Raw genomic sequence first — 13,579 nt, forward strand, 5'->3', positions numbered from 1 at the left:
TCCAGATACTATCGTGCCCACTCTGTGTCTTTGGGAGATCAAAAATGAAATCCATAGCAATACTTTCCTAGGGGCGGGTGGGTATGGGTAAAGGCTGTAACAATCCCTCTGCTTTATGCCTGTCAAACATGACCTTCTGGCATACCAAGCAATTGTGTACAATCGTCCACGTCCAAAAGAAGTATTTCTCCACACCTTTCAAGGTCATATCAATGCCGCGGTGACCCATAAATGGTGGACAGTGGTATTCGGTTAAAACCTTTTCCCTCAATGGCTGTGTAACGCACAACATCGTTTTCTTTATCAAGTAGCCATCCCGAATGGAATATCTCGCTACTACCTCCCCATTATGTATTCGACTGAATATATCTGTGGCATTCTGATCGACCATATCCTCGAAGCTTCTATGGTGTATCGCAGAAATAGCCAGAACCAATGGCTTCCGGGACAAAGCATCTGCCACCAAATTCTTTTGTCCCTGTACATGGACAATCTAGAAGTGAAACTGTGACAAGATGTTCGCCCACTGCATTTGCTTTTTCGATAGCTGCTTCTGTGACAAGAAGTAGCGTAAAGTCTGGTGATCTGTGAAGACCGTAAAATCGGCTCCGAGTAGGTAATGTCGCCACTGAATAAGAGCATGGATAACCGCCAAAAGCTCTTTCTCATATATGTCACAAACAGGTGACGTGGCATACTAGGGATGCAACCGTACTTACACACCCTCCCTTGGTCATGGGCAGTCCCAAAAAGTCTGGCAGAATGCTGACGTGGCTGGTTGTACGGCAGCCCGTGGAAACGATCCCCCGAGATTGCTGACGTAGCAGTCTCCGTATGAACAGAGCTCGCTTTTTGCGCGCATCCCACGGAATTTCGTACAGCTTTTTGCGTGGGTAGTTTGCGGTAGTTTTGCTTTTCAGGCTACGAGAGAGAGAGAGAGAGAGAGAGAGAGAGAGAGAGAGAGAGAGAGAGAGAGAGAGAGAGAGAGAGAGAGAGAGAGAGAGAGAGAGAGAGAGATATTAACGTCTTGTTGAGGCCAAAGCTGACCTATAGGACAGATCACAATACATCTTTGGTTACATTGTCTTCCATCATAGAAAAATGAAAATAAAATAAAACTACGTCAGTAGCTCAGAGCTCCATGGTCATGAGCTTACCATTACAACATGTATTACCCATGCTTTCTACATATAAAGAAAAGAAAGATGTGCAATCAGGTTTCTTTAGTCTCCTGTTCTTGAGGTGATGATTTGTTGACAAAGTCTCTAATGATGGCTCTTCCTCCTCTATAGACTGCCCACTTCCCCTTTTTCCTTGCTTCTCTTACTTTTTCTAGTTCTGCTGATCTGTTCTTTAGTTGGGTAGGTGTCAGCTTATCTGATATCCAAACGGATGTACCTTTTAATGACCTTGTCTGCTTCATGACTGCTATCTTTTCTTTCATATCATAGTAGAAAACGTTTGCCTGTTTCCCTTTGACTTCCACATGCATTGGCTCTCCCAAATCGATGAAGGGCACCACCCGAGACAATCGTTTAGTCAGTGTATCTGTCTCTACAGTATATTCAGATTCATCTTGTTCATCTTCATGCCTTTGCGTGTCCCACCCATCGGGAAGACCTCCAATTCGAATATGTCTTTCTATGCTCTGTACTCTCCCTTTTTCTTTAATAACAGACAAAACTTCATCAGAAAAGCTTTGTGGAGTTACCTTAGCTGTAGATTGGTCTTCTTCAACCTTTGGTGGGAATTCTTCCATTGCTGTTTGCTTTGTTGTCAATTCTTGTACTTTTGTTTGAAGGTCTGCTATGTGTTCCTCTTTCTTCTGTAGCTCTTGTTTGATAAGACTGAGTTCATTTTGAAGTTTCTTCATTTCTTGTAGCAGGTAAGATTCCCATCCGGTTGGTTTTATGATTGGTGGAGGGATGCGATCTGGTTGTGTCAGGGTGTCAGCAAAAGTCTTCTTCTGCTTCCCTGTCATGGTGCGGGTGTGTATGTAGAGGGGGGTGTTAGAGAGCTACCCGCCAAAGGGGGGATCCCCCCCTCAACCCCCTTGGGGGGCTACTCCCTTACCTCAAGGCGCTAAACGGTTTGCGGCTGCCCTGTGTCGCACAAGGGAGAGAAGATCAGAAAGTCAAGGCTGCCCTTGCTGTGTCGCGTGAGCGTCCCCCCCCCGCCCCGTTGAGACCAGCAGCCGCGACCTGTTGCTGTTCCTCAGCCGCGACCTGCTGCTGTGCCGTGATCTGGAGAGAGAGAGAGAGAGAGAGAGAGAGAGAGAGAGAGAGAGAGAGAGAGAGAGAGAGAGAGAGAGAGAGAGGCTCTTTTGCTTTATTTTTGGCTCAAGAGAGCTTGAGAGTGGAGAACCTGCTTTTGATTTTTGGAAGCTTCTGGGCTCTGCTTTTAGCATCCCTTGTAAACATATCTATTCGTAGTTTGGGCTCACTTCTCAGTGCATCTGGACGCAGAGTCTGAGAGTGAGCGCTTGCCTACTCACTTGTACTTTGAAGTTTGAACACAGATTAATATAAAAAGAAATACAGAAAGGGGCGCCATTCTTTGGGGCCAATATCTCTAAGCACGGAACTCCGCCGGGCCAGTGTCGAATCAATTGTGAACTGTGAACTGTTTGAAGTGAATTCTTGTGGTGTCGTTGCAGATTCTCGACTTGGAGTGTCCAAGTTTGTTTCAGTGGTATCAAAGCGCGGCCGATTTCTCTTTTATCGGGAAATCCGATCCTTTTTGTTACCATATACATGTGGTAGTGATGTGTGTCCGCCGGGGCATTTTTTCCCTCTTTAGGAGGTTTTTTCCCCCGAGCATTGTATATACGCCCATCACTCTAGGGCTATTTATCTTTTTATTGCACACTAAGTAACACTCTCTCTATTGTGTGCCTTGAGCTTTCTTCGTCTTCTCCAAGCTGTGTGCGTTTCTCTGCAACCATAATTCCAACAATTGGTATCAGAGCAGGTTACGTTCTCCCAGGCTTAGTCGCTAGCTGCTCTAGCACACGCCTGCTCACTTTCTCTGATTACAGCGAGGTTTTGCGAGCGTTCGCAGGTCGACAAATATTTCGCTAGTGATCCAAGAGCTAAGTCTGCTCAGATTTCTGATTCGGGCTTATTTTGGCCTCCGTTTCCACTACAGGCAGGTCTGCACATGCAATTTCGCCATTTTGTGCAGAATTTCTGTCGGTGCCGATTTCTGCATAATAGGTGCCTTACAGTCTTCTACGGTTTGTGCTATAAAGCACGTGTTGTTCCCGCTCCGTTTCTCCTATTTTCAGGTAGTTTTCACATCAGGTGCAGCATTTACCATGACTGACAACAACACAGATGTCTTCAAGATGTTTGCTGCTGAGGATAGGTTGGATGGGGACAATTACCCTATGTGGGCTTATATGATGCAACACGTTCTTGTGTCAAAGGGCGTCTGGAATATTGTGCAGGACATTGATGTACGTCCTGGTTCTGAGGATGTAGGCGATGTTGAGGATGTTGTAGGTCTTGCGGCAAGGATTGCTGCTATTAGAGTTGTTTTGCCTACAGCAGAACAAGCTCGTTGGGATGTAAAGGACGCGCAGGCTCATGCATTGATTGTGTTGTCTGTGAAGCGCACAATTGTTCCTCACATCCGTTCAGCAAAATCTGCAAAACAGGCTTGGGATATTCTAGCAGGTCTTTATGCAAGCTGCAATGAGGCTAAAATTGCTTTGCTGCGTAAAGAGCTGAGTCGAAGATAATGCATGAGGAAAATGATATGGACACTTTTCTTGCTGGTGTCAAGGATATCAATGAGCAACTTATTTATGTAGGTGAAGTCATTTCAGATAGTTCCCTTGTGTAGACTGTTCTTGATGCCTTACCAGATTCTTACCAAACTTTTGCTAGTACTTGGAGACTTATGACCCAAGGAAATCCAGAAGTTGTCAAGTTTGATGCATTATGCACATTGCTGTTGCAAGAGTCACTTTCCAGAAAAATAGGACTAAATAGCATGTAGTTGAACAGGCTTTTATTGCTTCTCAAAGAAAGGGTGGTAAACAGCAATGCAGCCACTTCCTATGGTTCTACTGCGAGTGGCAAAACTTTTGTTCCTAATACTTCTGCTGGCAGCAATTCGTCTGGAAGTTCTGGTGATAAGGGCAAAAAGAAAATGCATTGCCACTATTGTAAAGCTAATCATCACCAAGTCGTGTCCTAAGTTGAAGGCCAAAGAGGCTAAGAAGAAAGAGGGTGGTTCCACTGCAAATGTTGGTTTCACTACAAATGCAGCCATTGTTGAGTCTTCTGTGAAAGAAGATTGTGTTGCTGATGTTGATACAGAATGGGCTTTTAGCGCAGAGTGCACTTACAATCCTGCTATCCATGATGCATGCTTGTTAGTTGCTGCAGATTCACATGTGTGGTATTTCGATAGTGGTGCTACAAAGCACATTACCTCACATCGTGAATTGTTCACCTCTCGAGTCTGTCCCTCATGGGAATTCAGTCACTTGTGCCAACAATGCCTCTTATCCGGTTCAGGGAGTTGGAAAGATTGTGCTTACTGCTGCAAATGGCAGTTCCTTCACACTTGTTGATGCACTTTATGTACCTGGGATCAAGAAGAATCTCGTCTGTATCCGCACTTGCTAGACTTGGACTTGTAGTCAAATTTGTGGATGACAGATGTACAGTTCATGATCTCAGTTTTGGTGATGAAATTGTTGCATCTGGTCTTTTGTACCGTGGGCTATATAAGATCACTTTGTATGACAAGTGTGGACAAAATTTTGCAAATGCTGTTGCAGATTCAAGGGCTATTTCAGATGCAAAACTTTGGCATGCACGTTTTGGTCATCTGAATTTTTCCAGTTTGCTGCGTTTGCACAAATCTCATATGGTTGCTTCTTTGCCGCCTCTTGAAGCAACTGTCAAACATGTTTGTGAAGGCAGTATTTTGGGTAAGATGCAGCGTTCTAAGTTTCCAAAGGATGGTTCAGTTCGGACCACATGCAAGGTTGCAGCTTGTGTATAGTGATGTTTGTGGGCCCATGGAAACTCCGTCCTTGGGCAATTACCTTTACTTCGTGACTTTCATTGATGATTACTCCAGGCATGCATGGGTATTTCTGCTTAAAGCGAAGTCCGAAGTTTTAATGTACTTCAAACAATTTCTGGCTATGGTTGAAAATGTCTCGAAATGTACTATGGGCACCCTCCGTTCCGATCGAGGGGGGTAGTATATGTCTCATGAATTCAATGCATTTCTGGCTAGTCGTGCGATAAAACACCAATGTACAGTGCCTTATACACCTCAGCAAAATGGTGTTGCTGAGAGAAAAAACAGGTCACTTACGAAAATGGCACGATGTATGGTCAAAAGTCAAGCTTTGCTGCATTCTTTTTGGCTTGAGGCCATCATGTGTGCCACTTGTGTACTAAACAGGTGTCCTACAAAAGCTTTGCAGTCTATTACTCCATATGAAGCATGGCATGATAGAAAGCCTTCTATTGAGCACATGCGTGTTTTTGGCTGTTTGGCATATGCTTTGGTGCCACAAACATAGCGCAGAAAATTGGATGATAAGGCTGTCAAATGTATTTTTGTTGGTTATGGTGCTGAAAGCAAAGGTTACAGGTTGTATCATCCGCAAATAAAACGAATTCTGGTTTCATGGGATACAGTGTATGTGGAAGATTCTGTTCAGCCCTTGCTGTCATGTACTAGAGACAGTAATGTAAGCTCACAGGACATTTATGACACTTTGTTGCCTCTTTTCAGTGGAGGAAACACGAATGTAAGTTCCAATGAGGCAAATGTACAGCCTATGGGGGTTTCTAAAAATGTTATAGATCAGCCTATTACTGATGCAGATGTACATGATGTACTTGATGAGGAAAGGGCTGAAAATGACTAGGCTAGAGGTATGCCAAAATGGTTGATGCACACTTTGCGTGACAATAAATTGGATGCACCTTTGTCTTGTCGTACTCGTTTAGGCTCTCGCCATGCATCTTATGCATCATATTGTTATGCTTAGGCTGTGTCTAGTTTACATGATGTTGAGGAGCCTCTGTCTTTTGATGAAGCACATAATTCAGAAAATTGGATGGCTTCCATGCAATCAGAATATGACGCACTTATAGGAAATGACACATGGAGTTTATGTGATTTGCCTCCTGGCAAGAAGGCCATTGATACAAAGTGGGTTTACAAGTTGAAACGCAAGCCGGATGGTGAGATTGATTGCCATAAGGCTCGACTTGTTGCAAAGGGTTATGCACAGCAAAAAGGCATAGATTATGAAGAGACTTTTGCTCCCACGTGTCGTATGACTACTGTGCGTTTTCTATGTGCATTGGCAGCTCATTTTGGTTGAGATGTACATCAATCAGACATTGTTATTGCTTTCTTGAATGGTGACATATTTGAGGAAGTTTATGTAACGCAGCCTCGTGGTTTTGTCATAAAAGGACAAGAAGATAAAGTGTGCAGATGTAAGAATGCTTTGTATGGGTTGAAGCAATCTCCTCGTGCTTGGTATGAGAAAGCTGATAGTCATTTGGTCAAACGAGGCTTTCGTAACAGTCCAACAGGAAGCACATTGTATGTAAAGCGTGAGGGTGATGTACTTCTCATTGTGGTTCTTTATGTCGATGATTTGCTGATCACTGGACCAAATGAGAGACATATTGCTGAATTTAAGGCTGATTTGAATGCTACTTTCAAGATGAAAGATTTGGGGCTGTTGCATCATTACTTGGGTATACAATTTAAGCAGTGTGATGGTGGTATTGCCTTGTGTCAGAAAAGTTACATAGAGACATTGCTATGTAAGTTTGGACTTGAGGATTGCAAACCTATTGCCACTCCCATGGAAACAGGTTTGAAGTTGAGTCTACATGATGCTGGCGATCCTGCTGATGTCACTCTTTATCAAATTGCTGTTGGCTGCCTCATTTATGTATGCAACATGAGGCCGGATATTCAGTTTGCAGTCTCACAGGTAAGCAGATTTATGCATAGCCCAGGGTCTAAGCATTGGCAGGCTGTCAAGAGGATTTTCCGCTACCTTAGTGGCACTTTACATCTTGGCTTGTTTTATCCCCGGGGGGGATCATTGCCGCCAGACTTACATGCTTTTTCGGACCGAGATTGGCCTTGTTGTTTTGACACGCGAGTGTCCACAAGTGGTTTTGATTCATGCTTGGCAGTTCATGTATATCATGGTTGAGCAAGAAGCAACCTACTGTGGCCACTTCGAGTTGTGAGGCTGAGTACAGGGCAGTCTTCACAACTATGGTTGAGTGTGTATCGCTCAGACGCCCTATGGATGATTTGGGTGTTGGACAGGACACTGCCAACACTATCTACACTGACAGTCAGAGCGCATTGGCAGTTGCGAGGAACCCAGTTTTTTTTTTTTCCGAGAAAAAGATCCTTCTATTAGTTAATGAAAACTGCCCATAGGGCTACAACCTCCTCTGCAAGAGAGGGCTACAACAAGCATGATGGGGAGACTCTCCCAATGAAAAAACAAAGTCTGCTTACTGAAGAAACCAACAGAAAGACAATGGACAAAGGCAAAGGAACAGCCTTAGTTGTCAGGGGAAGGACCAAAGGAAAGTACAAAGGTGGAAAGAGGAATCAGTCTCGTAGCAAGTCCCGCAGTGCTAAAGGCAAGAGTGACATAGAATGCTACCATTGTGGCAAGAAGGGTCACATGAAAAGAGACTGCAGAGAATGAAAAGCAGAAAAAGGCAAAGAGGAAGCTGAAGACCATGGTGAGAAGAACAAGTCCTTAGTGAAGATTCAATAAATAAATGTGATAAACACTGTTGCAGAGGATGATAGTCTAGTGTCAGGAGACATCTACTTCTTGAAGAATACAATGGACTCAGCTCTTCTTACAGCATCTGATGGAAATGCACTAAGTGACTGGATTATAGACTCAGGGGCATCACTTCATGTGTCTCCAAACAAGGAGTGGTTTACCTCTTATGTGACCACTAAAGATCATGTTCGGCTAGGCAATGGGCAGACATGTGAGATCTTAGGTGTTGGAGATGTTCAATTGAAGTTTCAAAATGGCTCTTCTTTCACGCTGAAAAATGTGAGACATGTTCCTGCAATTACAAAGAGCTTGATCAGCACAGGTTTACTTGATGATGCTGGCTACGTCACCACTTTTGGACAGAACATGTGGAAGATATCCAAGGGTTCCATGACAGTAGTACATGGAGTAAAGTCTGGAGGACTTTACATGATTTATGTATCAAATGTCTCTAAAAATGTAATCAATGTAACCGAGCAGCTGAACGTTTCTTTGTGGCATAGCCGGTTAGGACATATGTCCAAGAAGGGAATGGAAATCTTGTCTCGTTCTGGTAATTTGCCTAGCTTTTCATTTAATGATTTTGAATTCTGTGAACATTGTCTGTATGGTAGGCAAACACAGCAGCCACATACGCATAGAAGCAGTAGAAGAGATACACAGTTGGCACTTGTTCATATTGATTTGTGTGAACCTATGCCTAACCTATCTCTAGGGGGAGCTTCTTACTTTATGACATTCATAGATGATTACTCGAGGACAGTATGGGTTTACTTTCTCAAGCACAAGGATGAAGGGTTTAGTGTTTTCAAAACGTTTGTGACACTTGTGGAGAATCAGAGTGGCAAGAAGCTTAAATGCTTACACACTGACAATGGTGGAGAGTATGTTTCAAAGGCCTTTCAGGACTTTTGTGAGTCAAAAGGTATAAAACGTGAACTTACTGCTCCTTACAATCCTCCTCAAAATGGTGTTGCTGAGAGGATGAATAGGACCATACAAGAGAAGGTCAGAAGTATGTTGTCTAATGCACAACTGCCAAATGGGTTTTGGGCTGAAGTTGTATCAACAGCTGTTCATCTTGTAAATAGATCTTCTAGCAAGGTTTTGCAGAAGGATTCAGTGCCAGAGATGGTATGGTCACGCAAGGTGCCCTCATACAAGCATCTCAGAGTCTTCGGCTGTGAGGCATATACTCCAGACTTTACTCCTTGTGCTACTGTCATCGAACCCTTGGATATCTTCCACATGGTTACATGAATCATGTAAAGTCCTCCAGACTTTACTCCTTGTGCTACTGTCATCGAACCCTTGGATATCTTCCACATGTTCTGTCCAAAAGTGGTGACGTAGCCAGCATCATCAAGTAAACCTGTGCTGATCAAGCTCTTTGTAATTGCGGGAACATGTCTCACATTCTTCAGCGTGAAAGAAGAGCCATTCTGAAACTTCAATTGAACATCTCCAACACCTAAGATCTCACATGTCTGCCCATTGCCTAGCCGAACATGATCTTTAGTGGTCACATAAGAGGTAAACCACTCCTTGTTTGGAGACACATGAAGTGATGCCCCCGAGTCTATAATCTAGTCACTCAGTGCATTTCCATCAGATGCTGTAAGAAGAGCTGAGTCCATTGTATTTTTCAAGAAGTAGATGTCTCCTGACACTAGACTGTCATCCTCTGCACCAGTGTTTGTCACATTTATTTCTTGAATCTTGACTGAGGACTTGTTCTTCTCACCATGGTCTTCAGCTTTCTCTTTGCCTTTTTTTGCTTTCCATTCTCTGCAGTCTCTTTTCATGTGACCCTTTTTGGCACAATGGTAGCATTCTATGTCACTCGTGCCTTTAGCACTGCGGGACTTGCTATGAGACTGATTCCTCTTTCCACCTTTGTACTTTTCTTTGGTCCTTCCCGTGACAACTAAGGCTGTTCCTTTGCCTTTGTCCATTGTCTTTCTATTGGTTTCTTCAGTAAGCAGACTGCCTTCTACACTTGCTATGTTCAAACCATCTGGAGGTGCAGAATTACTCAAAGCTGTGCGAAAAGTGTCCCAACTTTCCGGCAATGTGATCAACAGGAACATAGCTCTAACAGGTTCATCAAACTTGACACCTTGAGCTGACAACTGACTATAGATTGTGTTGAATTCATTCAGATGATTGGACATAGGTGTCCCTTCTATCATCTTCAAGTCAACAAGCTTCTTAAGCCAGTATACCTGTGAAGCTGCACTCTGCTTCTCATAAAGATCACTCAGCTTTAACCATGCTTGATAAGCCGACATCTCGTCTGCTACATTGAACTAAACGCTTTCTGCCAAAGTCAGCATAATGGTAGAAAGTGCCGATTCATCTATTTCGCTCCATTCATCTTCGTCCATATCTTCTGGTTTTATCCCCTTGAGCTTTATAGGTTTTATCTACTTCTTTTGTACCAACACGTGCCAAATCTGCTTCTTCCACAATGGGAAATTGGTTATATCCATCTTCTTGATATTGTAAAGAGCAGTGTCCTGTGATCCAGCCATAGCTACGCTTCACAGTGGTTTACTTTCCTGGGAAAAATTCGGCAGAGTTTCTCCTGTAAACTGACCTCTGAACCAATATCAACCTATCAAATGAACCAAGAAAGCTTCAGATTCTGCATAAATTTTGGCAGAGTCTCCTTTGTAAAATGGCTATGGTGTACTCGAAAACAGACCAAAAAACAGCTCAAAAAACACTGTCTCTCTGACACTGTAAGCTGCGGGTAAACCTGTCCTGCACCTGTACTGTCTGTCACTGTCCTATAAGCATAGACTGCGACAATGCCTCAACGGCAGTAAAGCAAAGATGCAATCCCAACTGTCTAACTCACAGTCAATACATCCTAGCTGCCTATCTAAGGGTGCTCGAGGGATCGCTCCAAGACCTGTATCACCGAAAGGATCTCAATATTCGAGAATCCCCCAGCTCAATAAAACCTCACTCGACCCTCAACAAAGGCTGCAGTAAATCTGACAGTACATAGACTTCCCACAAAGTCATACATCCACAAATTTCCCACTGTATGCTGTAACTGCTGCGGCGGTTGTTTGCTGCGTGACTCACAGCCAGCAAACCCTCAACAGACATATATCATCTCTGACAATACATCCCATGTGGAAGTACCTGCAATGTCAGGATGAAATCTGGAATATCAAGCAGCAAACACAAGCTACCTGATGAACTAGTGGATGTTGCCTACAGTCTGTGTGTAGATGCGCCCGTGTCGTATGTGACACGCCTCCAAGAACTGTGAGCCTTCCTTCAATGTGTAGACAACCACAAATCAACACTCTGGGAGTGTCGATATCCTCAGCACCTACAGCCGTAGGCCGAAAACCCCAAATTTGCAGAGTCGGATCTGCACTTGCCGAGACCATGTAGTCGAAAATGGCCTGCGCAGACCTTTGTTGAAGCCGAACGGTGACCGAGATGACCTCAGAATGAAATTTGGGGCCGTGTCTTCGCCTGTCGAATTTCACTCCAATCTGAGCTGGTGACTCTAGCCTCCTGCAGTGCTGCCCCGAGCCTCGATCTGAGCTCTGATACCAGTTGAAGGAGTACGAGCGGAAGTGCGACGCGAGAGAGAGTGCGAGAAGAAGAGCACGACGATATAGTGAACTCGCTCTACTGTAATGTGTAGAGCATAGTGAGTTCTTATTAGGTTTTTACAAAAGAATATGTGTACATACCTGGCGGCCCGCCCACTTACCTGGGCGACCACATTGGGCTTTATACCCCAACAGGTCCTACCACAGAGGGGGAAGGAGAAACCAACTGCTGAGTCCAGGGCCTCTGTCCCCCTAGCGGCGAGGAACAAAACATGGACCCTGAAACAGGCTGCCTCATGGTCTGCTGCGGAGTCGCCGAGAAAACGAGTGAACCCGTAGTCGAAGAAGTCCCAGCGGCGTCTGATGTCAATGCTCGTCAGCCCACGAGGGATGGCTGCAAGGGAGGATGTCTGAATCTGCAGAGGGGGCCGCAAGAAGGGCTGACCCTCTCGCGCTAGGCGACTCGTGGCAAAAGCGTTGCCAAGAGATCTCCTAGCCGTTGGAGAGGGACCAGTCGCCTGAGCCGACTGAGAAACTGGAGCAGGAGGAGGAGAGGGAGCTGGGGCGAGAGGAGGAGAAGAGGGGCGGGATGGGGCGACAGAGGTAGAGGGGCGGGATGGAGAGGCGACGGGAGCAGAAGGCGAGGAGGATGCGGGAGGGAACTCTGGGGGGGGGGTGCAGCTGTCGAGGGAGAAGCGGAGGAGGAGGCTGGCGTAGGGATCTCCTCCTGCTCAAGAGGACCAAAATGGTTCCCCGTGGGAACCCACTGCTGCTGAGTCGGCACCTGAGGGCCACTCTGAGTGTCAGGCTGTCGCTGTGGCCCCTGGCTCCGCTGGAGCCCCAGGCTCGGAGGGTGGCTCTACATCTGTACGCTGTGCCGCTGGTTGTGGCTGCGGGCCAGCCTTGGCAGGCTGGGGCTGAGGCTGTGGTGCAGGTCGCGGCCCTCTCCGTGGACAAGCCTTCGCTAGATGGCCCATCTGGCGGCAAATGAAACACTGGTTCGGGAGGCCTGAGTACTCCACACTCTGTCGAAACCAACCCCCACTCACCCGAGGTAGAAGGATAACCTTCGGGAGTGTGTGGGTATCTCTAACCAAAACTCGAACTGAGGGAATGCCAGCCGCCTTGGTAGCTACTGATGCTGCCGTGCGAGGTATCTCCAGGACAGTCCCAATGGCGGAACCGATCCTGGAAAGAAGTGGTAGGTACTCCCTCCGTAAACCCGGAAAGCAGACTGAGATGGGGATGTTTTCCTCCTCTACTAGAACATCCGAAGCTGGGTCAAAACCATGTCGCCATTGTCGAAAGTGGGCACGTGAGGCTCGGATGGCCAGTGGACTCATAGCTATGACCTTGGACGCCATCTCGGAGGACTCAAACTCAATCTGATAGTAGCCCCGTCCGAGAATCTGGACATCCAAAATCTTTCCCACCTCTGCGAGAATGCGGGCCTGGAGAAGGTCTCGCAGCTCTCCTCTGCTAGGTCGGGTGTCGAGAATCTTGCAGATGACCGAAGTCGCCTGCAATCGCTCTACCTCGGCGGCATGGCTCGCTTGCTCTGTAGGCGAGAGAGCAAGTCGAATGGTGGGCTCAGCGGGGTCGGGCGAGGGGGCTTCTGGCGAGTCCCTCTGTGGCGAAGCTGGAGCCTCCATCCGTGTCTACTGCTGTGTCGTAAGAAGATGATGCTGGGAGGATGTTGCAATCCGGCGCAGAAAGCCCCAAGAATGAAACTGAATGAGCCGAGTTGCAGGGCTGTCGGGGTGGAAACCAGGCGGGCGAGCAGACCGCGCGGGGGGGGGGGGGGGGGGGGCAGCGGGCTGAGGCAAATGGGAGCGCTGGCGGCAGCAGGAGGGGGTGACTGGGGCGGCAGGGCAGCGCGGGGCAGGCAGCGGGCAGCAGAGGCGGGCAGGCAGGCAGCGCGGGGGCAAGCTGCGCTGTCAGGCAGGCAGGCAGCGAGGGCAGCGGGGAGGGAGCAGCGGGCAGCGCTGGGGGGGGCGGGCTAAGCAGTAGCATCGAGCCGAGTTCTAAATCCAGGAACCCAGTTTCTCATGCTCACACAAAGCACATTGAGGTGCATTACCACTATGTCAAGGAGAGGCTCTCAGTAGGAGATATCAACTTGGCTTATGTGCCAACACAGGACAACTTTGAAGATCTTTTCACAAAGGCATTGTCTTGT

The 13,579-nt window shown here is 46.5% G+C and overlaps 1 protein-coding gene across 1 annotated transcript; it reads right to left on the minus strand.

Annotated features, from left to right (window-relative positions):
* Positions 1-1,213: 1,213 nt before the first annotated feature.
* Positions 1,214-1,981, minus strand: LOC147464957 (uncharacterized). The gene has a single exon (XM_086525331.1). It carries the CDS (start codon positions 1,979-1,981, stop codon positions 1,214-1,216), a length of 768 nt encoding a protein of 255 aa, XP_086381457.1.
* Positions 1,982-13,579: the final 11,598 nt, after the last annotated feature.

The sequence above is a fragment of the Adiantum capillus-veneris genome, chromosome 1, assembly GCF_014529385.1.
Source record: "Adiantum capillus-veneris isolate H3 chromosome 1, ASM1452938v2, whole genome shotgun sequence".
Taxonomy (NCBI): Eukaryota; Viridiplantae; Streptophyta; class Polypodiopsida; order Polypodiales; family Pteridaceae; genus Adiantum; species Adiantum capillus-veneris.